At 40.3% G+C, this 27686-nt stretch overlaps 1 protein-coding gene across 1 annotated transcript; it reads left to right on the top strand.

Moving 5' to 3' along the window:
- The first annotated feature begins 268 nt into the window (after positions 1 to 268).
- On the top strand, positions 269 to 26835 carry FRMD7 (FERM domain containing 7). Its single transcript, XM_061179020.1, is given in 12 exon segments — positions 269 to 353; positions 1066 to 1170; positions 1991 to 2033; positions 4054 to 4087; positions 6768 to 6865; positions 15294 to 15408; positions 15633 to 15780; positions 20893 to 20988; positions 22363 to 22526; positions 23848 to 23916; positions 24256 to 24331; positions 25759 to 26835. Coding segments are annotated over 12 exon segments (2034 nt in total). The 5' UTR covers positions 269 to 344.
- Positions 26836 to 27686: the final 851 nt, after the last annotated feature.

The following is a 27686-nucleotide window of genomic DNA, read 5'->3' as shown; positions in this document are numbered from 1 at the left end:
GAGAGCTCTTCACAGCTCCTATTCTCAGAGAAGCCTGAGAAAGGGACTGTTTTGTGCTCCCAGTGTATGTGGGCTTTATGAAGAAAAACAAATATGTGTGGCCTTATGTGAAAGGAGTATGCTAGATGCAGTTATGGTGGGAAAAGCTGTAGAATGAAATCTCCTCGTGGAGCTCGGAGGAGGAAGTTGGTCAGTTTCATGTTGAATCAACCAACATTCAAGACCCCTAGTATGTGGCAGGCTCTGAGTTAGACCTGGTGAGTAACAAGAAAATTAAAGCAAGGCCCCTGCTATGAAGGAATTCAGTCTAACGGGGAAGATAGACATCCCGTGTGAGAAGTGCCATGTTTGAGGTAAGCAAGAGTGTTTGGGAGCACGGAGGTTGCCCTTGGCTCCAAAGCTCTCCCGGGGAGTGGCATCTGAGCTGAGTAGGAGGAAGCCAAAGCAAAGAAAGGTGGGAAGGGCGTTCTGTGTAGAAGGAATGACATGAGCAGAGGCATGGAGACATGAATCTACTTGACGTGTGGGGAAACATGAGCAGGCTGCGATTATTAGAAAGGAAGGGGGAAGGGCAAGAGATGAGGCTGGAGGGGCAGGCAGGGCCACATGAGGGAAAGGGCCCAGCCTTCCTGCTAAGGAGTAGAGACTTTATCCTGAAGGGAGCCACTGAAGGATTTTAAGCAGGTCAGATTTGCATCTTGATTAAACTATCTGTCAATTTGGGGAAAATCTTTCAAATTGCCTGTGGGATGAATTGATGAAAGAATTCCACTGAAAGGGTAGATTTGCAGATCTAGCCATACGTAGTTAAGTGCAAGGCTGTCTTTTTCTAAGAGGGTTTGTCATTAATCTGAGGCTTTTTAAGAGGTACCGCTAAAACAATCTACAGATAGATGCATGTATTTATGTGTAAAACTCAACAACATTTGGGAGGATACAGGGCCTGAAAACAGTGCTTAAAGGAAACTGAAGAGAGTCTAGTTGCTTCTACCCTTTATTCCACACTGCAGCAACAATATCAGCTTAGGATCGCAAACTGTGCTATGGTCTCTTTGTTTTGTTTAGCAAAAGTCATCCGGGAAGGCGCTGTTTAACCTGAGTTGCAGCCATCTAAATCTTGCTGAAAAGGAATATTTTGGATTAGAATTCTGTAGCCATTCTGGAAATAATGTAAGTTGGTTTCATTATAGGGTTCTTTGTGTCTAGAATTGCTTCTAAATGCAGCTTGCAGCTAGATATGCAGGGCTCAAACCCCCAACTGCAAAAGGAAAAACCATTTAAACCCTTGCAAAATGAGTGGATTTAATAACTATTTCCCCTCCTTGTCTATGAAAAGTCACCTCAGTTTGCCAAGCACAAACTCTTCCACCGTCTGCTCCTCTTTTGTCACTGTGTGAAGAGGTCTCTGTGCTTTATTCTGACTTTCCAGAGGCTGGACCTCAACCTCCAAACTGAAGACTCCTAACCTCACCAGTAGTATTCGGGAACGCTCCTTGCCCCTCTCTCACATCCTAACATTCCCGATGTTCTGCCCGCTGTGTCCTGCCCGCTGTGTCCTGCCTTGGCGGATCTGTTATCTGGCTCCTTCCCAGAAAGGCTCATTATGACTATTAAGCTGGCATTTGGGGGCTGTAGGATTCAAATGTGGAGCCAAATGCCTTCATTAGTCTTTGTGGCAACTAATGAGCCTTGTATATGACACCTCTGTCTTCCTCCTGAGGCAGGGGAGCAGTGACTCAAATGTCAACAGCGAAGAGTTTATAGATCAACAATGTGCACTGTCATTGGGAAAATAGAAGGGGACAGATTGAGTGTGGTGGAAGCACAGCATTTCTTTGACATTGCTGTCTCTTACTATCTTTAGAAGTCTAAAGAGTCTTGATATTTGTTTGTTTCATGTTGACTTTAATCTGCTACCAAAAAAACCCAAAAAACAAAAAGCTATACTCAGTGCCATGTTCTATCAATTCTTTCATTAATGTTATTACAGGTCTGGTTGGAACTTCTGAAGTCCATTACGAAGCAAGTAAAAAGTAAGTATGGAAAATCACTTAAGGAATAGAATTCCCAGTTACAACTTGAAAATATTTCAACAATACCACACTGTTCCTCGCCTTAATATAAGCAGAGAAAAGGGCTTTGATGTATTATTTTAATCCTTCATCCATCCAGTAAATTTAGTAATTTAAAAAAATCATTTTAACTTTGCCTGAGATGAGGAAAATCAGGCTGCTGGATCGTTGAGTAAATTTCGAGAACCCTAGTAATGACAGCGCTCTGTGGATTGGCTCTAGAAATACATCTCTGACTCTAGACCTGCAAATCTTCGAGCATCCTTGATGTCAAGCAGCAATGCCATTCACCTTCTTCCAGGAGGTGTTTCAGTTTAATCCCGTCACAGACATTATCCATCTATTTCAGGTCATATTTGAGTGCCTACTATGCATGAAATATTCCCCCGAACCCTATATGTCACAATCTAGTGTGGTGGTTCTCAAATTTCAGTGTGTATTAGGATCACGGGCTGGGAGGAGGGGGCAGTTCTTGTTAAAATGCATATTCCTGGGCCTCATCCCCGAGTTGGGGGCCAGCAACCTGCATTTTTAACGAATTCCATAGGTGCTTCCGCTGCAGGTGGATTTCAGTCCACACTTTGGGAAAGGCTGTTTCGTGTCACTTCCCCCTCCTGCTCTCTAAGTGTTGGTGTCTCCCACAATTCTGTCTTTTCCCACCACGTACTGATAATCTGTCACATGATCCCAACAGCTTCCCAACTGACTCCCCCCAATCCATCATGTACACTACTCCCAAAGGGAACTATTGCAAATACAAACCTGACCACATCAGTCTCCTGCTTAAAATGCTTCCATGACTCCTTATTGCCCTTAGAATAAAGTCCAAACTCTTTAACATGATCCTCAAAGCACCGGACTCTGCCTGCCTTTCTAGCCTTTACCACTGCCTCTGACCACTTCATACTCCTACGTCTCCTAATTTGAACAAAACTAACTTCAGGTGTAGGCTTCTCAGATAAAATAGAAGTTGCCCAACTAAATTAGAATTTCAGATCAACAAAGACTAATTTCTTTGTATAAGTATGTCCCAGGCAATCATTGTATATCTGAAATTCAAATTTAACTGGGAGTCCTATATTTTTATCTGCTAAATCTGGCAGCCCTACTCAGATGTCAGCTCTTCCAGGAAGCCTTCCTTGACCTCCTCCAAACTCTTTTCTCCCTCTTGTGCTTACCCAGTACTCGGGGCTTATAACACTTTGTGGTGCTGTGATTGTCTGTCTAGGTGTCTGCCTCTTCTACCAATCTTTGAGTGCTTAACTGTATTTTTATTTCCAGGAGCCTCTAGTACAATGCTTAGCATACAATAGGCACTCAACAAATATTTACTGAATGAATGGTGTTAATGCTGCATGTGTGTATTTGCTTTCGATACAGAAAGTTTCTTATTTTCAAATGCAAGTAGGAGTGAAGGCAAGTAGATATGTTTTCTTCATGTAGATTTTAAGATACACAGAGGCCTCAGTCCCTACTACTTCTGGTTCCCTTTATGAATCCTTGAGCCAGCTGATATTCACCTGCCTCTATAGCTGGGCCCTTCTCTCAGCCAGGAATGCAGAATCCCAAGTAGCAAGTGGTATATTTTTCTAAATGGAACACTTCTTAAGAGAGGACACAGTAGGCCCCAAACGAGACACACCTTTACAAAAAGAAACTCAAAGAAAGAGAAGGGAGGAAGAGGGGCAGGAGAACTTTCCCAACTGTTATCCACATAGAGGCACAATTCAAAAATAACAACATCTCACAAATGTGAAAGATTGAAATTTAAATGAAAAGTCTGTGAGAGGGAGTGATGGGGAGAGGAGGGAAGAGGAGAGGGGAGTGTGTGTGTGTGTGTGTGTGTGTGTGTGTGAGAGAGAGAGAGAGAGAGAGAAGACCTGTAACTGTTGTGATGGACATTCAAATAAAACTTATGGAGATATTGTGTTTTAAGATCCTAAGGAGGTTGTTTTCAAATTTATGGTGAAATTTTTCCCAGTGGACCCTGGACATCTGCGAGAAGAGCTTACAAGGTATAGTACTTGCATGATGCATGATGTTACTTAATCACTATTCTCCATTTATCAGGGAATGGGCTTCTAGCCTTCTTTGGAAGGCTTGGCTCTCAGTCACTCTCTGGGAGATGGTAAGAAGTTGGTGAGAAGGAGGGCCTGGCTGGTCCCCAGTGTTAATCTTCCAAAGGATAGGGACTTCAGGGAGAAGAAAGGGTGGTGTTCTAAAAGTGGTAACCAGCCTGGGTGCCCACTTGGGGGTTAAGCCATTAACTGCTACAACAGTTAGAGTGTTTGCCTTCATTGCATCTGTGTTCTAATCAGAGGGCAGCTTGACAGCTAGGTTCCCTGCTTACTGAAAACGGTTGTGTGCACGTGTGTGTGTGTGTGTGTTTGTGTATATCCCATAGGTAGAAAGTGATGATGACATACACTTATAAAACCTTTTTGAAAGTAGAAAAGTAAAAAATATAAAAAATAATTTAATAAATTATTTTGCATAATTATAAATTATTGATATTTTGTTTTAATTATTAATAATTACAAATGATTAATAATTTATATAAGTAAAATATTTTTATACTTACAAAAGATTCAAAAGCTAAAACGTATAAAACATTTTAAAGTATTTTTATATTTATAAAAATGCCCTTTAAAATGACAATGTAAACCTACTTCTTCAAAAACACTTTGTCAACATAACACTCCCCCAAACCTTACTCTGCTTTCTAGACTTTAGACTCCAGACTTCTACACATAGAAGGGATGTGAGAGATAATCTAGTCCAGACCTTTTGGTTTACAGATGTGGAAAAATAATCTAGTCCAGACCTTTTGGTTTACAGATGCGGAAACAGGTCCTGGGAACTAGAGTGACTTGATCAAGGTCACAGCGTGTTGGCAGTTATTCTACCTGAAATATTCCCCACATGGTTCATGGCCAATTTTTCTTCACCCTTTTTGTAAAGGGGGGAGTTCTTTTCTGAGGGGTCTTTGTAGAAGTCACTTTTAAAAAGTCAGTCTCTCTCTCTCTCTCCCAATCCTCTCCAAATTTGTGAGTTGTAGGCCCTTTTCCCAGATAACTTGATGTCTTGGTATCTCTATCAGTTTGCCTTTGCTAACTCATTTCAGTCGAGTCTCAAATTGTAACCAATTTTGATGGAGATAAACTTTCTCTGGGAAAAAAAAAAAGAATGAGAAAATCAATGTGATGATAAATGATTCATCAGCTGTTCAGAGGAAGGATTTGGTATTTGCAGCAGGCAGCTGCCTTCTTAACAGCAAGGAATGTGTCAAATGACAAGAAGGTTACTTTCTTTCTTGCTAGGAGTAAAATGAAATTCACATCCCCTTTAGCAATTGAGGCTGATTATTCTCATTTACATCTATATTTGAAAGCAGGTAATGGCAACGGTTAGACTTCCTTTAGTTTTTCCCCATTGGTCCATTTGAGAATACTTAACTGTAGTTGACTTTACAAGGATGCCTTGTTTGGGGCCAATACGTGAGTTTCTCAGAGTGGTGTGCAAATATAACTTTTCTAATTGAATCATTTCTAATCCATTAAGAGAGATCACAATTTGAAGGATTATAATGAATGGCTTTGTAAATTGAATAATCACCTACTAATTTACCTGTTTTTTCCCAGTCTGCATTTTCATCTATCACGTGCAATTAATTCTGGTTCACCACATTGCCTTCAAGTCTTAACTGGTTTAAAAAAATCTAGATAGACCTTTATTCAGAAAATTACATCTTATATAGGGAAATGCCCACAGTAGATAGTAAATGTTTTAATATATAAAATAAAACATTGGAACCAATTTTGAACCAAGAAGGAACATAGTCAGCAGTAGAATCTTAATTATACACATCTTTTCAAAAGTTGATTGCCTTTGATAAGGGCTTAAAAGTGTGGGACAAATGCCGTCTGTTTTGCAAAGCTCTGGATACCAATGTGTACTTTATGGGTCCCTGATTATCAGTAGGAAAAAAAGTAGTCTGGCTTCATTCCATTCAATACACAGTAATTCCATACCTGCTCTGTGCAAAGGGCTAGGCTGGGCTCTGGTGATATGGAGACGGTGGTCCATGTGAAGGGGCAGAATCACGGCCTCAAGTTCTTGATTTCTGAAACACAGTCTTTTGGATAGGAGGCAGCCTAGAATTGAGAGGCAGACCTGAGGTCTTGCCACAGTTTCACTGTCTTGGGGTGATATGACTCTGCCCAAATCGCCTAACCTCTGTCTTTCCGTAACTGGAACATGCGGTGATGATGCCAGCCTTCTAAGTTGTTACGATAGTGAGTACTTGATAGCATTTTGTAAACAGAGCAGTACTGACCTCCCGAGTAGGCTTATTCTTGCTGAATCTCCCTTTCTCTCTGGCTGGGTATGTGGCTTTGCTACGTGGCAGAAATCACCAGAGGATGGTTGGCCAACTCCCTCAAGTTGGCGGGAGGATTTGGCCGGGGTGATTCCTAATGGCTGTGAGGCTTGCTGAAGTGCTGGATCAGCCGAGTTGTGGTCTAGTGCTGGTTAGGGGCCGAAGCAAAGCCTATGCATTACTCACCACCCCCAGAAGGCATCTCCCTGACTGGGGGCACCGTGTCTTTTTTGAAACATCTTGGATCTGGGAGAAGGGAAATGCTTCTTTCTTGTTCCTGTTTCTTCCTCAAGAGATTTCCCCCCACTTCTTTGCAGGTATCTTTTTACTCTTCAAATAAAGAAGGATTTGGCTCTGGGAAGGCTTCCATGCAGTGACAACTGTACAGCGTTGATGATCTCTCACATCTTACAATGTAAGTAGCAAATGTCGGCTTCGGGGCCTATCAGCCAGCTAGAGAACCAAGCAAAGAGGCTAAGCACCCTCAACATCCCTATCATCATGTTAGGACTTCTCTGTAGCGGAGAGAAAGCCTGGATGAGGTATATAGAAATGGCATGGTCCAGTAGAAAGAGGCTGGTTACTGTAGTCATTGAGATTTGGATTCAAATCCTGTTTCTATGTTCTAACTGTTGTAGCCTTGGGTGAAGTCCCCTCATCTGTCTTTGCCTGAGTTCCCTAGTCTTTAAAAGAGTGACAAGAATGCCTTCTCACAGAGCAGTTATGTAGATTAAAAGTAAATGCTGATTTTCTTCTATCTCGGTCTAACCTTGCCCTCCCACTGCCCCGGGCTTGCTCTCCAGGAGCTGGTCTGTACTAATCTGGGCATGGACTTTGCTAGGCCGGCCCCCACTCCCTCTGCTTGCCCCAGGATCCATTTCTGGTACGTGCTTTCTGCGGCACATTGTCACGTTTAATGTGATTCCCATGTTGCTCTTTATCATGATTCCAGAGAACAAAGCACAGAGTACAGCAGGTGGAGAGAGACTAAAAGGGAAAAAGGCCCCAGGCGTCTATTAGAGTTCCCCATATCCTAGCAGCCAAGTCGTTGGACTAGGCCTTGCCTGGAAAGGGGGTGAAGCTGGGCACGTCAGGCTGCTCCTGTACCCCCGAGGGCAGGATTGAGGCAGCTGGAAATAGTATCTCTTCTTCTAGGGCTGGCTGGACTTCCTCTCTCTTCTAGAGAGGCCATCCAAGAATAGGCTGTTCCTTACTGTTCCTGAAGGATCATAACTTCATTTTTTTGTTTCATAAGTTCATTTTTGACCTCTATCCACTGCCTTCCTGACAGTCCAGAAATGGTAGATTTCTGATTTCACTGGGAACTCCAGAATGAAGGGCTTGGATAGAGACAGTATCTGAATCAGTGTTTACCAAGTGACTCATGAGTGAGACAGGATGAGAGCCCAGTATCTCAGGAAGGCAGTGAGAGCAGTAGTTGTCGGGGAAGGCTTATGGATGAGATGGCTTTTGCGCTGGGCCTTAAAGTGATGCATAGGAACTGGATATGTAATGATAAGCAGAGAAAACAGAAAAGAAAAAAAAGTGATGGTACAAGAAGAAGTATATACAGAGGATGCAGCTCAAGTACAGCTCGAGCATAGGGTCTGTTTAGGAGAGGTGGCAAAAAACTAAGCATCATTTTGAAGGGCCTTGAATGCCAAGGACACTAACTATATGTCCAGTATGGTGCTTGGGGTGGGGTTGGGAGATGGGGTAAGGCAGGTGGAGAAAACAATATTGGAAGACTTATCCTTCTCCGTTAGCTGCCTGTTTAAGACAGCAGTCAGAGGATTGGGGCTCCCCAGACAGCCTCCGATGGGGGAGCCCAATTTCATTCTTAATAGTTCAACATTATGGATTTGAGCATTCCCTAGTGGCCATTTCACGCATAGCACAGAACACTTCAGCTTTTCTAGAGGATATTTTGTTTGTCAATAGAAGGTCTTTCCATAGAAAAAAAGCTAAAGTTTCAAGGAGTCAGCTCTTCACAATCCATCCAGGTCAGATTCTTTCACTGGTTGCTAAGACAGTGTGCAGAACACAGTCAGGCTGCTCATTCGTTTGCTCATTTATTTATTCATCTAATATGTATGTTCTAGGCATTCAAGAACCTCCACATTCTGACCTCGTCTGCTTAAATCTCTCTTACACACCCCTCTGGCTCTAGCCAGACTCTTCCTCCCAAATACAGTTTGTACATTCCAAATGAAGCCTCCCTTTTATGAATGCCCTTAGTACAGTAACTCTTCTTTGTCATTCATTCAGCAAATTTTATTAAGTACCTACCACATGCCAGGTACTGGGAACATAGCAGTGAAATAAAAAGATCCTTGCTCTCGTGGAGCTCACATTTTGGCAGTGGAGGACAATCAGACCAAAATAAAGAAATATATAATGTAAGTTTGAAAGTGATAAGTGCACTGGAGAAAATAAAGTATGGAAGGGAGAGAGGGAAATTTGGGGGGTGGGTACTGAATTTTTAAATAAGGTGGTCAGGGTAGGCTTCACTGTGAAGGTGATAGTTAAACAAAACTTGAAGGAGGTAAAAAACCAAGCTATGCAGAAATCTGGTGGAAGGGAGTTCCAGGCAGAGAACATCCAGTGCAAAGGGCCTGAGGTAGAGGCATGCCGGGAGTATTCAAGAAACATTAAGCAGGCTTTGTGGATGGCTGGAACTGAGGGAGAGAGGGAGACAGTAATCATGGAGGGCCTTAAAAGCATATTAAAGACCTAGGACATTACTCTAAATGTGATGGGAAGCCACAGTAGCATTTGAAACAAAGGAGTGAAATGATCTGAATTAGGTTTTAACTACATCATGTTGGCTGCTGTGGTGAAAACAGAAATTTGTAGCGAGTAGTAAATAAGCCATAGTGATCTAATGTACAGTATAATAAATATAGACAATAATATTGTACTATAATTATGTAATGTGATAAATATTGCTACAATGGCAATCATATTGCAATCTATAAATGTATCAAAGTAACACACTGTACACGTTAAATTGCTGCAATGTTACATTTATTCAATTTTAAAAAATGAGAGAAAATAGACCTTATGAGGGATGGTGGAAGTGGGGAGACCAGATAACAGACGACAGCAGGAGAGAGAGAGATGATGGTAGCTTGGACCAGCGTGGTAACAGTGAAGGTGCTCACACCATGTGCTGCCTTCTATCACTAATGATATTTACTCATTTGTATGTCATAAGTCTCTTCCTAGATTGTCATAGTCCTGCATGGAGAGAAAAAAGAAGCATGGTCTTATGTGTTCCTATGTTTTCCTTAGGGTCAACGTAAGGTCTTGTGCTTAATACTTGTGCTTAATAAACAGAAAGATTGGTGTGTGTGTGTGTGTGTGTGTGTTTAATTTATTTTTTAAAACAGCTCTATTGTGGTATAATGTGCATACCATAAAATTCACTCATTTTAAGTCTGTAACTCAATGGTTTTTAGTAAATTTACAGAGTTGTGCAACCATTACCACAACCCAGTTTTCAAACACTTCCATCATGCCAAAAGAGCTCTCTCATGCCCATTTGCAGTCGCTCAACCACTAATTTGATTTCGGTTTCTATAGATTTGCCTTTTCTGGACATTCCATGTAATAGGAATGATAAAATATGTGGTCTTCTGTATCTGGCTTTTTTCACTCAACACAATGTTTTTGAAATTTATGCATGTTCTAACATGAATCACAGCAGTTTGTTCCTTTCTATTGCTGAGTAGTATTCCATTTTATGGGTATACCACATTTTATTTACCTATTTACTTGGCCAGGGACATTTGGATTGTTTCCAGTTTAGCTATTATGAATAATGTTATGAATATTCATGTACAAGTCTTTGTGTGGACACATGTTTTCATCTCTCTTTGGTAGATTTCTAGGAATGTAATTGTTTCGTCTTAAGGTAAATTTGTGTTTAACATTTTAAGAAACTGCCAAACTGTTCTCCAAATTGTTACAATAAAACCAGAAATGTATGAGGTTTCCAATTTCTCCACATCTTCACTAAAATTTGGTATTGTCTATCTTTGTGATTATGGTCATTCTAGTGCAATGAATCTCATTGCAATTATAATTAGCATTTTCCTAATGACTAATGATGTTGAGCACCTTCTCATCTGTTTATTAACCATTCCTATGTTTTCTTTGGTAAAATGCCTATTCAAATTTTTGCCAATTTTAAAATGGGTTGTCTTATTGAATTTTAAGAGAGTTTTATATATTCTTATTAAAAATCCTTTATGAGATATATAATTTGTGAAATTTTCTTCCAATCTGTGGCTTGACTTTTCATTTTCTTTGTTTGTGTGTGTGTGTGTTCTTTTTTTTAAATTGAAGTATAGTTGATTTACAATGTTGTGTTAGTTTCAGGTGTACAGCAAGTGATTCAGATATATAGATATATATATATCTACATATAGATATATATATAGATAGATACATAGATATACATATACATACTTTTTCAGATTCTTTTCTGTTAGAAGTTATTACAAGATATTGAATATAGTTCCCTGTGCTATACAATAGGTCCTTTCTGTTTATCTATTTTATATATAGTAGTATATGTCTGTTAATCCCATACTTCCAATTTATCCCTTCTTCCCCCTGACTTTTAATTTTCTTAATGCTGTCTTTTGGAGTGTGACCGTTTTTAATTTTGATGGAATTCCACTTTCTCAATATGTTTTAGTCAACTATGCTTTTGGTGTTGTATCTAAAAACTTTTTGCGTAACCTAAGGTCAAAAGTTTTTCTCCTAAGTTTTCTTCTAGAACAACTTTTTTAGGTTTACCTCTTAGGTTTAGGCCTATGATCCATTTTGAATTTTTTTGTATGTTTGTATGGTGTATGGTTGTGAGGTAGGAATTCAACTTCATTTTGTTTTGTTTTGTTTTTGCGTGTGGATGTCCCTTTCTCCCATTTGTTGAAAAGACTATTATTTCCCGCATTGAATTGTCTTGCCATCTTTATCAAAAACCAACTGATCATAAATGTAAGGGCTTATTTCTAGATTCTCAACTATGTTCCATTGATTTATATGTGCTTACGCTATTACCACACTGTTTTGTTTACTGTAGCTTTGTATTCAGCTTTGAAATAGAGGTGTATATTCTCCAACTTTGTTCTTCTTCAAAATTGTTTTGGTTGTTTTGCATCCTGTGCATTTCCATGTTAATTTTAAGATCTTTTGTCAACTTCTACCCCCAAGTTTGGTGGGGATTGCATTGAATTTATAGATCAATTCTGGCAGAATTACCATCTTAACAATATTGAGTCTTCTAATCCATGAATCTGAAATCTCTCCATTTATATAGATCTTTTAAAAATTTCAGCAATGTTTTGTAATTTTCAGAACACAAGTTTTACATATCTTTTGTTAAATTTATCGGTCTTTTATTTTTTATATGCTATTGTGAATGGAATTGTTTTTCTAGTTTTCTTATTCGATTATGCATTGCTAGTACATGCAAATCCAATAACTTTGTATACTGACCTTCTATCTTGCTACCTTGCTGAACTATCTATTACTTCTAGTAGCTTTTTGTGGATGCCTTAGGATTTTCTACACACAGGACCATAGTGTCTGATTGCACTGACTAGAATCACCAGTAGAATGTTGGATAGAAGTGGCAAGAGCAGACATCCCTGTCTTGTCCCTGGTCTTAGGGGAAAGCACTCAGTTTCTCACCATTTAGTATTATTATTATGTTAGCTGTAGGTTTTCCAACTTTATCAGGTTGAAGAAGTTCCCTTCAATTTTTTGTTTGTTGAATGTTTTTACCATGAATTGGTGTTGGATTTTGCCCAATGTTTTTTCTGCATCTATTGATATGATAATGTATTTTTTGGTCCTTTATTCTATTAACATAGCATATTACATTAATTAACCTTCACGTGTTGAACTGATCTTGCACTCCTGGGGTAAATCCCACTTGTTCATGATGTATAATTCTTTTTTATATGTTGCTGGATTCAGTTGACTAGTATTTTGTTGAGGATTTTTGCCTCTGTATTCATGAGAGATATTAATCTGTAGTTTTCTTGTGATGTCTGTGTCTGATTTTGGTATCAGAGTAATACTGGCCTCATGAATGAGTTGGTAAGAGTTCCTTACTCTATTTTCTGGAAGAGTTTGTGAAAAATTGGTATTTGTATCTTATCTGAATATTTGATAGTATTAACTAGTGAAACCATATGGGTGGGCCTGATTAAGTTTTAATGAGATTTGTACATTTATCAATTTGGGCAAAAAATAAATAGATAAAAGAGCCATTGATTTGGTCTTTTTATTTTTATTTTTATTTTTTTTTTTATTTTTTTATTTTTTTAAACATCTTTATTGAAGTATAATTGCTTTACAATGGTGTGCTAGCTTCTGCTTTACAACAAAGTGAATCAGTTACACATATACATATGTTGCCATATCTCTTCCCTCTTGCATCTCCCTCCCTCCCACCCTCCCTATCCCACCCCTCTAGGTGGTCACAAAGCACCGAGCTGATCTCCCTGTGCTATGCGGCTGCTTCCCACTAGTTATCGATTTTACATTTGGTAGTGTATATATGTCCATGACACTCTCTCACCCTGTCACATCTCACCCCTCCCCCTCCCCATATCCTCAAGTCCATTCTCTAGTAGGTCTGTGTCTTTATTCCCATCTTGCCACTAGGTTCTTCATGACCTCTTTTTTTTTTTTTTTTTTTTTTTTTTTACCTAAATAGACATTTCTCCAAAGAAGAGATACAGATTGCCAACAGACACATGAAAGAATGCTCAACATCATTAATCATTAGAGAAATGCAAATCAAAACTACAATGAGGTATCATCTCACACCAGTCAGAATGGCCATCATCAAAAAATCTAGAAACAATAAATGCTGGAGAGGGTGTGGAGAAAAGGGAACACTCTTGCACTGTTGGTGGGAATGTAAATTGATACAGCCACTATGGAGAACAGTATGGAGGTTCCTTAAAAAACTAAAAATAGAACTACCATATGACCCAGCAATCCCACTACTGGGCATATACCCTGAGAAAACCATAATTCAGAAAGAGTCATGTACCAAAATATTCATTGCAGCTCTGTTTACAATAGCCAGGACATGGAAGCAACCTAGGTGTCCATCATCGGATGAATGGATAAAGAAGATGTGGCACATATATACAATGGAATATTACTCAGCCATAAAAAGAAATGAAATGGAGGTATTTGTAATGAGGTGGATGGAGTTAGAGTCTGTCATACAGAGTGAAGTAAGTCAGAAAGAGAAAAAGAAATACAGTATGCTAACACATATATATGGTCTTTTTAAAAAAGCTTGTTATATAAAGATTTTCATTCTAATGTGGTTTTGAAATATACAAATACACTTCACCTATCTAAAAATGAGCACGCCATCTGTCTAAAACACAATAGAAAACCAAGACAAAAGAGAAAATAACTTTCTAGTGCTCAAAACTGATGCCCCCATGTCCATGAATTTTACTCAATAGGAGAGCACCACATGATTCCATGGAGAGTCTATTTACTCTTATAATTCATAAAATGCTAACAGGTTTGGATATCTGCATTCCCTTTTTTTCATGTTAAAATGTGAATTTTAATTGTAAAAATTGTTTTAGGTGCCCATTTTATGGTAGATTAGAAGTCACAATTTGGAACCAAGTAGAGACTTCTTCAGGGGAAGTCAATGACCAGGAAGTGATTCCTATTAATCTGACAGAGAGGGAAAAAGCATAAAAATTATAAAGAACACACAAGAATTCAAAAATCAAAACAGTTTCAAGCCGTTTACTGTAGGGGCAGATAATCCTATATACCTCAATTGCCTTTGTAGGCACAGTGCTATAATAGATGTTTATAACAATAAATTGGATACATCTAGAATAGATTATGAGCAGGGATAAACGTCCAGTGATTTGGAAAAGTGAGAATAATTTCCAGAATTATTCACCTACTGGGGATTCCATATAGCAGGGTTTTACTAGATTCCCAATGTACAGAGTGATGAATGGCTGTGACTGGCTTGCATTGGAGTTGGCATTTGTATTCTCCTTTCTTAATAATGCCTGATCAAGGCAGAGTGAGGTTAGGGGGCTGAATTAGTTTGTTAGGGCTACCATAACAAAATACAACAGACTAGGTGACTTAAAGGACAGCAATTTATTTTCTCACACTTCTGGAGGCTAGACATCCAAGATTGAAGTGTCAGCAGGTTTGGTTTCTTCTGAGGTCTCTCTCGTTGGCTTGCAGATGGGTGCTTTCCTGATGAGTCCTCACCCAGTCTTTCCTCTGTGTACCTGCATTCCTGGTGCCTGGTGTCCAAATTTCCTCTTCTTATAAGGACACCAATCAGATTGGATTAGGGCCCATTCTACTGCCTCATTTTTAAAATAATCACTCCTTTATAGGCCTTGTCTCTAAATACAGTCATATTCTGAGGTACTGGGGGTTAGGATTTCAATATATGAATTTGAGAGGGAGGTCACAGTTCAACTCATAACAGGGACTGATCAGAAGTAGAAGAGATCATAAACAGAATGTGGGAGAAGAAAATAACAAAATATCCATCTATGATCCTGGAGCCTTTGAGACCTACACTGTGTCTGTGACTTCATAGCAACCCACTGCTTCTTATTTGAAGAAGAACCAGTTAGCTCCTCCCCCACCACCCATATCCTGAAACAAATATACATATATTCAGGAGGTCTAGGGCTGCACTGGCTGCAAAGAAAGGGCTGTTTGGGGGAGGTCAGAGGCTCTGTTGGGTGCTCCATTGCTTAACTCATCAATGGTAATGTAAAAAATGTCACTTTACTGTCATGCAGCAGAACTGGGAGACTTTCATGAAGAAACAGATAGGAAATATTTGGCACAAACCCGGTACTTACCGAACCAAGACGATTTAGAGAGCAAGATCGTGCACTTCCATCAGAAGCACATGTAAGTACTTTCCCTGGCATCTGCTTCCACCTGTTCTACCGGCAGGGAAGACTGAAGCTGAGGACAGACTCTTAAAAGCAAGTCTTTAAGTCAGAGAAACTTCAGGCTCAAGAAAACACTGAGTTCCTCTTCGAGCTCTCGGGGTAGAGGTGTCCTTCTTTTTTTTTTTTTTAGGCATCGTTCTTGCTGCATTTATTAGGCTCATAAATTCTTTCCCCTTGCAGTGGCAAGAGCCCAGCTGAATCTGACATTCTACTACTGGACATAGCGAGGAAGCTGGACATGTACGGCATCAGGCCGCACCCCGCCAGTGATGGTGAAGGGATGCAGATCCAACTGGCTGTTGCTCACATGGGCGTACTGGTGTTACGGGTAACAGCTCTTTTCCTTTAAAGTCTTCGGCTTTGGGTGTTATCTTGGCTCAAACTTGAATGTCCATTCTCAAGGTGACCCCACCCCTCAGTCTTACCACCAGCAAGAAAAGGAGGCAGTGCTTGGAAGAGTTTAGGGTAAGTCCCCTCCCCCTGATGTGCTTTGCTTCCATTTGCAGTCTGGAACTGACTGTTTTGATTCTCAGGAGCTCACACATTAGATCAGGCCAGCATGGTGAAGAGATGAAGTCAAGAGGCTCTTTGGAACTTTTAGACCCTAAATAAGAATACAGGTTTTTGGCATCCTAAAAGCTTAGGCTGTGACATAAAGTGCATTCAGCCTGTCCAAATCCACCAGAAACAACCTGAAGGGTTGTTCTCATTCAGTTAGCAGTTTTGTTGGAGGTGCCCAGTGCCAGCTAGTAGGGAATTAGCGACCAACCCTGAAAGCAATGGTTGCTGTTTACTGACTCATCCTTTTCCCAGGACTCTGTTTTCCAGAGAGGGCTCTCTCCAACACCATTAATCCTCAATCCTTGGAATGTGGCCAGAACATATTTTTCAACAGTTTTTCAGTCTATTTGGACTTCTTATATCTGTGAACATTCAATGAATTTAGATCCAAGTTAAGGTTTAAGAAGCTTCAGAACGATAGGCAGATACCTAGACAGGTTTTGGAATGAATCACCTGTGACAAAGAAAGGGGTGGCTTCAGACCCACTGACCCCCAGGACCGAATTAGAGCACTGAAATAAGTCACAAAGCAGATCAGGTACAGACTTGGCAACAAGAATCTTAACCTTCTAATTTATTTGGTTATAAACTTTACAACATGAGAGCCACACTGATGGACAAAACACCCAATGGATCACAGGCACACCTGTTCACCCAGGAGGGAATTTTTACCCAGTCCACTCAAACCCTGATTCTTTTTTATTTTTATTTTTTTTTTAGATAAGCAACAAAGATATATTATATAGCTCAGGGAAATATAGCCATTATCTTGTAATAACTTTTTTTAAATTTTATATTGCAGTATAGTTCATCAACAATGTTGTGTTAGTTTCAGGTATACAGCAAAGTGATTCAGTTATACATATACATGTATCTATTCTTTATTTTATTAATCTTTTTTTAACATCTTTATTGGAGTATAATTGCTTTACAATGGTGTGTTAGTTTCTGCTTTATAGCAAAGTGAATCAGCTATACATATACATATACCCCCATACCTCCTCCCTCTTGCGTCTCCCTCCCACCCTCCCTATCCCACTCCTCTAGGTGGTCACAAAGCACCAAGGTCATCTCCCTGTGCTATGCGGCTGCTTCCCACCAGCTATCTATTTTACATTTGGTAGTATATATAAGTCCATGCCACTCTCTCACTTCATCCCAGCTTACCCTTCCCACTCCCCGTGTCCTCAAGTCCATTCTCTATGTCTGCGTCTTTATTCCTGTCCTGCCCCTAGGTTCTTCAGCACCTTTTTTTTTTTTTAGATTCCATATATATGTGTTAGCATACGGTATTGGTTTTTCTCTTTCTGACTTACTTCACTCTGTATGACAGACTCTAGGTCCATCCACTTCACTACAAATAACTCAAGTTTGCTTCTTTTAATGGCTGAGTAATATTCCATTGTATATATGTGCCACATCTTCTTTATCCATTCATCTATCAATGGACACTTAGGTTGCTTCCATGTCCTGGCTATTGTAAATAGTGCTGCAATGAACATTTTGGTACATGGCTCTTTTTGAATTATGGTTTTCTCAGGGTATATGCCCAGTAGTGGGATTGCTGGGTCATATGGTAGTTCTATTTTTAGTTTTTTTGTTTTTTTTAAAAATTAATTTATTTATTTATTTTTGGCTGTGTTGGGTCTTTGTTTCTGTGTGAGGGTTTTCTCTAGTTGCGGGAAGCGGGGGCCACTCTTCATCGCGGTGCGCGGGCCTCTCACTATCGTGGCCTCTCTTGTTGCGGAGCACAGGCTCCAGACGCGCAGGCTCAGTAGTTGTGGCTCACGGGCCTAGTTGCTCCGCGGCATGTGGGATCTTCCCAGACCAGGGCTTGAACCCGTGTCCCCTGCATTGGCAGGCAGATTCTCAACCACTGCGCCACCAGGGAAGCCCTATTTTTAGTTTTTTAAGGAACCTCCATACTGTTCTCCATAGTGGCTGTATCAATTTACATTCCCACCAACAGTGTAAGAGGGTTCCCTTTTCTCCACACCCTCTCCAGCATTTATTGTTTGTAGATTTTTTGATGATGGCCATTCTGACTGGGGTGAAATGATACCTCATTGTAGTTTTGATTTACATTTCTCTAATGATTAGTGATGTTGAGCATCCTTTCATGTGTTTGTTGGCAATCTGTATATCTTCTTTGGAGAAATGTCTATTTAGGTCTTCTGCCCATTTTTGGATTGGGTTGTTTGTTCTTTTGATATTGAGCTGCATGAGCTGCTTGTAAATTTTGGAGATTAATCCTTTGTCAGTTGCTTCGTTTGCAAATATTTTCTCCCCTTCTGAGGGTTGTCTTTTCATCTTGTTTATATTTTCCTTTGCTATGCAAAAGCTTTGAAGTTTTATTAGGTCCCATTTGTTTATTTTTGTTTTTATTTCCATTTCTCTAGGAGGTGGGTCAAAAAGGATCTTGCTGTGATTTATGTCATAGAGTGTTCTGCCTATGTTTTCCTCTAAGAGTTTTATAGTGTCTGGCCTTACATTTAGGTCTTTAATCCATTTTGAGTTTATTTTTGTGTATGGTGTTAGGGAGTGTTCTAATTTCATTCTTTTACATGTAGCTGTCCGGTTTTCCCAGCACCACTTATTGAAGAGATAGTCTTTTCTCCATTGTATATTCTTGCCTCCTTTATCAAAGATAAGGTGACTGTAAGTGCGTGGGTTTATCTCTGGGCTTTCTATCCTGTTCCATTGATCTATATTTCTGTTTTTGTGCCAGTACCATACTGTCTTGATTACTGTACCTTTGTAGTATAGTCTGAAGTCCGGGAGCCTGCTTCCTCCAGCTCCGTTTTTCTTTCTCAAGATTGCTTTCATGTATCTATTCTTGCTAACCCTGATTCTTGCTATTTCCTATTGCATGAGAGAAGATGGGAAGGGTGTGAGAGCAAGACCGTCATGTTAGTTGTGATCTCTTTCATTGGGAATACTTCTGTGGATAGTTGGGAACAATATAGATGGTCTATTTTGTCCTACTTGAAATCCAGTCAAAGAGTATTTATGTATTGAGTACCCTCTATCTGTTCTTCATTGTACTATTCTTTCTTTAAAAAAAAACAGCTTTATTGAGCTATAATTTGCATAACATAAAAGTCGTCTGTTTTAATGGTACAATTCAGTGAGTTTGAGTATATTTATAGTTGGGCAGCAATCCATTCATCCTTCTATCAGTATATTTATTGTACATCCACTTTGTGCCAGGTACTAGAGCTGCAGAGGTAAACAGGTATGATCCTGACTTAAATTCTAATAGGAACTTAAATTCTAATAGGAGGAAGACAGACAATTAAACAAGTAATTATAAACAAATGTGATGTGCTTTGTGCTAGAAGAAGCACAGGATGCTAAGGTAACACATGTGAAAGGGACTTAACATTTAAGCAAGACCTGAGGAAGTTATCCAGACCAATGGGATAGGGTTGGCTGATGAAGGAGGGTGTTCCAGGGAAAGGGCACACAGACAAAGGCCCTGAGAAGGAAGAGGATGACATAATCAAGAAACTAACATTAAGCATGACACATGGCTCCTGTCATTACAATAGTCACAATTTATTTTGAAAGACCAGAGAAATAACGATCAATATCAGACAATGAGTAATCAAAAGCTAATCTATCACATTTACTTTAGTTGCAGAAGTAGTATACCCAACAAAATAATGTGGTTATCTGTAGACAATGGTTAGATGGGGACAGAGGTAGGAGTGGCAGTGGTGGGTGTGAGACTTCTCAATATATTTATTTTTGTACCCCCTTTGATTTTTGGACCATGTGAACAAACAAACAAACAGACAAACAAACAAGAGAGTTAAACTGTTTGAGTAGTCCAGGAGAGCTAAAGGAGTTCAGAGGAGTTAGAAATGGGTGTAGGCTGTGGCAATGATATGGAATACCCTAGAGGAGGCGCTAGTCATTCTGGGTAAGGAGAATGAGGAGACCTATGGGAGGGAAGGTACAGAGTTGGATGGAAAGGTGTTTTCTGGGAGCAGTGGGATCAAAGTTATAGTCAATATATTTGGGGCAAGAAAATCAAGCCAAAAGAGTGTAGAGTTGATGTAGGTGGTGCAGAGCTATTGAAGGGGTTTGAGTAAATGAGGTGGCAGAATAAATGGGATTTTTTTTTTAAAGCAGTTGAATTTGGAAACATGGGAAGGGGGTGAGATTAGAGGAGCTATTGCAGTTCAGGTTTCCCCTGCTATTTGAAAGTAGAGCATTCCTATGAAACCTTTCCTAGCTGAAATAGTGTCAAGTGAAGAAGCATTACCTGAGGACACATCTTGCTAATGGGTGCACAAAATAAATCGAGATAAAGTACCGATGTACAGTTCAAAGCTGTGGTGGCTTGATGCTGAGCTGCCGAGCAGAGTGTAGTTCCTGGGGAAGGAGCTTAGAGGTGCCACTCTCACTGCGCAGGGTGTGTGCTGCCTCTATAACAGCTCACTGCAAAACAAACGCTGATTTTTATTTTTGCCTTTTTTGGAGTGAAAGCAAAAATCCTCTTTGGATTTCTTTCAGTTAGCGAAAACTTGTAATGATGTGGGTCTTTCGTAAAAGCGAAGTGGCGTAAAGTGAACTTTCGAAAAGTGGGGTATACCCGGATACCTGCAATCTTTTTCTACTGTGATCCCCTATCCTGGTTAGAAACTTTTCCCAGGCATACCCCTTCTTACTTGCATTTCAGAGCAGGCTTGTGTCCCACCTGGAATGCCTTCTTTGACCATAGCTTATATCTAGTACAACTGGATCAGTCTGTGCAAGAGGTAGAGCAAGGATAGTCCTGTTCATGAAGTGCATTTTCCAACAGGTTTGCATTGTCTTACAAACCAGCTTGTGCCGACATTCATCCTGAAATCTGTCATGTGTTTCATCATAGGGAAATACAAAGATCAATACTTTCAACTGGGCTAAAATCCGCAAGTTGAGTTTTAAGAGAAAACATTTTCTCATCAAACTTCATGCCAACATCTTGGTAAGTAGCTTTTGAATAAATTCTTTTACTTTCTACTCACTTGAGATTTCTTGGTTGTTTCTGCAAATGGTTTGATTGTGAGTGATGAAAGCTGCCTGGCCCTGACCAATGATATTCTCCCTCTTTTGCCTCTACATAAATAAACCAGAGCTTTAGTCATATTTTTACTCAAGGCAAAACACTAAGAAATCCTATTGGCAGTTCAAAATGAATAAAGTAATAGGAAAATGGGGTGGCTGGGATGAAAGACAAGTCTCCTTAGAAACCATTTTTCAGGGATTTGGTAAGTCAAATGAAAGAGCCCAGACCTAAGACTGTGGACATATTAATTCAACGTTATTTGCTTCCTTTAATAAAGTATTTTCATCTTCTTTCCTTAAGCAAAAATAATTGAACACCTACTACATGCCAACTAATTGAACACCTACTCTTTCCCAAAGCAGGATGTGGGGAGTGGGTATATATTAAGCAAAGGAAGCAACTATTGGGCAAGGCTGCATTGTACAGGGTGGGACAAAGGGGCTAGAAAGAATTTTTTATGACTATAAAGGAAATTAAAAATATGTATCAACTACATTTTTGACCTACAGATAATTCAGTAGTTTGGGCTTCATTCTCTGAACCTTAGCCTTAGATAAAAGTGTTCATTTGAGCAGTTCAGAAGACTGAATCCAGTGTGAAGCTTGGGAAGAATCCCAGGGCTGCATCCAGGGATCTGGAGAGGAATGAGAGAAGGGGAGCAGCAAAGTGGACCGCACACGTGCATGGGCAAATGGGGGTATATAGTGAGTCAGGAGATGGGGCAACCTTGCACTTTAGGTCTGGAAGACTAAGCTCCCCTACAGCCGATTAGAATACACTAAATGAGCAACACAGAGCATCATAGAACAAGGCAGCATAAAGAGGGAGAAATGTTTCTAGCTGGTGTGTTAAAAAGACTCATGTATATGCAATCATCCTATAAAGCCTACCATTTGTAAGAAAGATCTCCTCCTCCCTCCCCTTTTCCTGTTGGTCATTTATAACTTCTTGTCACTTTGAAAGGATGTCCTTTGATGTTCATTTTAACCTAATTTACAACTTCATAAAAATGCTCCTGGCAGAGAAGAGGGGGTAAAAAAGCGTATGAGGTGACGAGGGTGTGCAGAGCAAGATTTACTTCTTAGAGAAGGTTCTCTTTTTGAGCAGTGGCCCTGTCTGTTCCTTGGAAGTTTGCCAATCATTTGGTTTCAGTAGGTGTGAAGCCGAAAGGGAGCCAAGTGGAAAATCAGAAGCTGGATGGGCCCCTGGACCAATAGTTTAGAAGGCTTTGGGATTTGAAGGTCTTTGATATTCTTGAAGGATGTTTTGCTTGATGGAAATTGGTTTATACAGGTGTTGTGCAAGGATACCTTGGAGTTCACCATGGCCAGCCGAGATGCCTGCAAGGCTTTCTGGAAGACTTGTGTGGAGTACCATGCTTTCTTCAGACTTTCTGAAGAGCCCAAATCAAAGCCCAAAACCCTACTCTGCAGCAAGGGTTCCAGTTTCCGCTACAGGTAATTAAATATTGCACACAGGCAAACTAAACACACAACTTCTTTTCAATAACATGGAAGGCAGTAGGAGGAGCTTGAATTCTAGAAGCAATAAAGAATCCATTTCAATCACATAAAGGATGATACCCTTTACTGTTCATTCTCTGTGTGACTCATTAAGTCAATATTTCCTAACAGGGAGGTAGGGGCAGGTGTACACCCCACTTAAGAGGTTAGATCAGAATTTCTGCAAGGATAAGGGGGCATATGCCGTTTGAGAAAACGTAGTCAATGAACCTATTGTTTTCCTTACGTGCAACTTACATGCTAGCCATAGGAAGGACAGCTCAACAACATCCTTTTGGTGGTGGTTAGGCAAAAGATAGGGTGAGAAAGCACTGGAGGGGCTAAGGGATTTGCGAGGTTGAACAATATTGTAGTGGAGGCTCCTTACTACACGTTAACACCTTGGAGGAAAGGAAGCGAGGTCAAAATAAGAACTTGTTTTTACTGGATCCCACCAGCCTAGGAGTTCTTTGGAAGATGCTTTCAAACTCTTAGCTAAGATAAAAAATTCGAATCCAATGCTTCCTGTGAAGGATTTTTCAAGTAGTAGAAGCCTGCCCCAGTAAAAAGTGAGATTTTTACAATGTACATATTTTTATGGACTCTTTCCAAAATGTATTCTACAAATCCCTGCCTTTTTAAACAGATGATACTGAGGATATTTTTCCCTTTTCTTAATGACCTATTATAAACATCACTTATTATCCTCTGCCGGCAGCTGTAGTGCAGTGGCAGCCTCAGGGCAGGGGAGGCATGTTAGACCCTGCACCACAGTGATAAATGGCCCAGACTTTTTGGATTTTATTATGTTAGTGATTTCTTTTTTGGCTCTTGTGTTTCTCCCAGCAATCAGCTGGCTTTCTTTGCTAGTGTATGTCTGACTGGAGCAACCTTCTTCTACTGTTTAGTTAGCTGTTTTTCTCCTGTCATGGATTGGGAAACCAGACAAATAGCCTCATTAGAAACTATGTGTAAATTTGGAGGAAGGGGAAAGGCCTTTAAAGGAAAGTATATTAGTTTTCAAGGCCAGAATGTGTAACTGTTATATAGCGCTGTTCAGAAGCTTTTAAAAAATTTCTGGGTTCTGAATAGTTGAGGTTGCTCTGCCTGATCCTCAGATAAATGGGTATTATTAATGTGATGGTCAGAGATGCACGACATATGTCATTCATCCAGAATCTTTCAATTTCAACAATAAATGACACTTTTGAGTTTTAGTTAGCCTACTGGGTTACAAAGAGCATTCATAAAATTGTTTATCTTGTTTTTATAATAGCGGAAGAACCCAAAGGCAACTTTTGGAATATGGGAAAAAGGGGAGGTTGAAGAGCTTGCCATTTGAAAGGTACATGGTTTTGTTTCTCTTTGTCACATTGATTTTTTTCTTTTTTAACATCTTTATTGGAGTATAATTGCTTTACAGTGGTATGTTAGTTGCTGCTGTATAACAAAGTGAATCAGCTATACATATACATATATCCCCATATCTCCTCCCACTTGTGTCTCCCTCCCATCCTCCCTATCCCACCTTTCTAGGTGGTCACAAAGCACCAAGCTGATCTCCCCGTGTTATCTGGCTGCTTCCCACTTGTCACGTTGATTTTTAAGTTGAATTTAGAGATTTATAGGGATCCTGTACTCACATGAAGACTATTTCAATTCCTTCTCTGTTTGGGGACTTCAGGAAACATTACCCATCGCAGTACCATGAACGACAGTGCAGGTCCTCACCAGACCTCCTCTCCGATGTGTCAAAACAAGTAAGGTTTTTGAAAATTCCTTCTTCTTTAGATAAATGTAATGCATCCACATTTCAAATGCTTCCAGGAATTGATTCTGCCAGAATCTCCCAGTATGTAAAAAGGTTACTCTGGTCAAGTTAGGTTAACCTCCTGGGGAGGTCTGTCAACTCAGTCTCCAGCCAATAGAAGACCATTGGGTAAACTGGTGTGTGTGCCTTATAGACTGGAAAGATCTGGCACGTCTTTAAATTGCAACCTGTATTGCTAACATCTTGCAAAATGCAGATCCAAACGAATTTCTATGGCTTTGTATTTTTAAAACTAAAAGCTGCTTTTGTTACCTATGAAAATCTTAAGGCTTAGAGGAAGCTATAAGGTCTTGGGTTAAGTTTTTTTTTTTAAATAAATAAATGTATTTATTTATGACTGCGTTGGGTCTTCGTTGCTGCGCATGGGCTTTCTCTAGTTGTGGGGAGCGGGGGCTACTCTTTGTTGTGGCGCGCGGGCTTCTCATTGCGGTGGCTCCTCTTGTTGTAGAGCACAGGCTCTAGGAGCGTGGGCTTCAGTAGTTGTGGCACGTGGGCTCTGTAGTTGTGGCTCGTGGGCTCCAGAGCACAGGCTCAGTAGTTGTGGCGCACATGCTTAGCTGCTCCGCAGCATGTGGGATCTTCCCGGACCAGGGCTTGAACCCGTGTCTCCTGCATTGGCAGGCGGATTCTTAACCCCTGCGCCACCAGGGAAGTCCCTTGGGTTAAGGTTTTAAAGTACTTTTGCTATGTAATTTTGTTAATTTAAGAACAAAGTGCTATTCTCCTGGAACTGTGAGATGATGGCTTCATTTGAGTTTTATAGTATGAACCATGTTATTTTTCTTTTGCTCTCCCTTGAAAAAAATTAATTAGATGTCTCATAAACTCTGTCTTCATTCAAGTCAGAGGCAATTTTTATCTGAAAGGCATCACAGAGGTATAATGCTGGAAGGTACCATCTAATGATTGACCGTCTCATGCCATTTACAGCCCTCCTCCCCACCATTTTACAGAAAATAGGGAGGAGGCTGGAACAGGGAGGTTAGGAGACTTGCCTAAGGTCACACAGCAAATAAAGGCAGAGCCAGGACCAAAAGGCAGAACTCCTAGCTCATGAATACAGCTACTCAACCATACTGCCTGAAGTACGATGCTGGCTCAAGTAGATAGAGAATGCGGAGGCTGGGAGTGTGATGGTGTTGAGAAAGTGTCATGTCTATTTTTCAGCACATAAATTGGGTTGTGGTACAAGTTATTACCTTTTATGTATCTATTTATCAACCCTGGCATAGAACATGGGTTGAAAGGCCTTTGTGAAAAACTACCTTTGCAAAATTCAAGGCTGATTTAGATCCCTGCCCCCACCCCAACCAAATGGCTTTTTCCTTCTTTCACCAACATGTTCTTTCTCTCAAGGTGGAAGATTTGAGACTAGCCTATGGCAGCGGGTACTACCGAAATGTGAATGGAGTGCACGCCTCTGAGCCTGTGCTGGACAGCAGGAGGAGAAACTCTGCAGTGGAGGTGACGTTTGCAGCTGAGCTGGAGCATTCCAAACCAGAGGCAGATCCTACATCATTACATCAGTCCCAGAGCAGTTCCTCGTTCCCTTTTATTTATACAGACCCTGTCTTTACCACTGACCCCGATCCTGACTACTTTGAGGAAAGGAGTCCTCTAAGCTCCTTCCAAACAAGCTGTAAGTTTGCTGACAATCACACGAGCACATCTGGCCTTACAAGCAAAGTGAGTCCAGCAAGGCAGCTAACTTATACAGATGTGCCCTATATTCCTTGTACTGGTCAGCAGGTTGATATTATGCCTCCCCAAGTCTTCTTTTATGTGGACAGACCACCTCAGGTGCCCAGACAGTCTCCAATCATGGCAGAGGAAAGGGAAAGGCCAGACAGCTGTCTACAGCCTACCGCAATGAAGCCAGCCAAAAGAAGCCCAGGGAACCTCAGAAGGAAGAGCTTTCAGCAAGACTTCCAAGAACTCCAAGAAGCTATGGCCCAAACTACTGGCAGGAGCAACCTCAATGTAGATCTAGAAGAGGAAGATCCAAATTTAGAAGATGCATTTGCATATAACATTCAAGAGCCAACCCCGAAACGGTCCCAGAGCCAATCAGACATGAAAACTATCCGTTTTCCTTTTGGATCAGAATTTCGACCTTTAGGGCCTTGTCCTGCTCTGAGTCATAAAGCTGACCTGTTTACATATATGTTTGCAGAGCAGGAGTTTCCAACAGTTTTAATGGATCAGGGAGCAACAGAAGGGTATGCAGCTAGTGAATCCAGTGATTCTGAATCAGAGATTCTTAAACCAGACTACTATTCTTTGTATGACAAAGGAATACGTTCACCCACGGCCAGAATCCGCTTGTCTTCTGGTAGTCTACAGCTAGATGAAGAAGATGAAGATGTTTCTTTCAATACATCAAGTGCTGAAGATAGGACTTTGTGAAAACCATGTAATTACTTTTTAGCTTAAAATGTGAACCCTATGAACACTTCCAGCCCAATTCCATGTTACTAACTTAGGTGAAACATAAGGAACCTTCTGCAAAAACCACTTTCTTTGTTACTATTCATTGGTATTAAGGGACTCTTCTAAGCTTAGGCACTTAGCTTATGAAAGATCCAGCTCTGCCCCGTTCCTCAAGCCTCACTCTTCTATTCCCTCTGAATCATTCTGGAACATGCCCTTTCCTCACCAGCCCCATAGCAGAGTGAGGCGGGTATTTGTCATCTCCATTATACATTTCCCCAAAGAGACATTATAAACGAAGGTCAGGCTCTTCAACACCGAAGAACAGTGACAGTATGGATTGACCTATAGAATTGGCTCCTGATATCATTTAGCGATTTAGTAGACTGTGACTGTGTTGGTCATTTTGTTCTTAATACTACAACTAAAGTTTTCAGTCCTCATTATTCGTGTGGGACCCAGTAAAAATGGCCCTGTTTTATGTTAAAGACTTCAATTTTTATAACATATGTTAGGGGGAGCATGTCTCTCCTATATTTCAGGAACAAGAAGGAACATAGATCCTCTCAACAGAACACCAGTTTATAATTAATCTAGGACTTGGCAGAATTCTAAACCTTGGAAATTCAGGAATTGATCAATTTCTAAAGCCAGACGTCTGCCTGATGGGGATAATATGATGTTTGACTTATTCTCTATTCTTAACTAGCTGTAATATGTAGTGAAAGATAAAAGTTAACATGTTGGTCTGTTTATGTGATCTCTCCTGCAAGCATTTTTTTTTTGCCATATCTTGTTGCGTGCATGTAGGCAAGGAAATGAGATGAATAGCATTTTAATAAAGAGTGATGGAA

Source organism: Eubalaena glacialis, chromosome X, assembly GCF_028564815.1.
Source record: "Eubalaena glacialis isolate mEubGla1 chromosome X, mEubGla1.1.hap2.+ XY, whole genome shotgun sequence".
NCBI classification, from domain to species: domain Eukaryota; kingdom Metazoa; phylum Chordata; class Mammalia; order Artiodactyla; family Balaenidae; genus Eubalaena; species Eubalaena glacialis.
The sequence above is the reverse complement of the archived record's forward strand: the minus strand, read 5'-3'. Positions and strand labels throughout refer to the sequence as shown.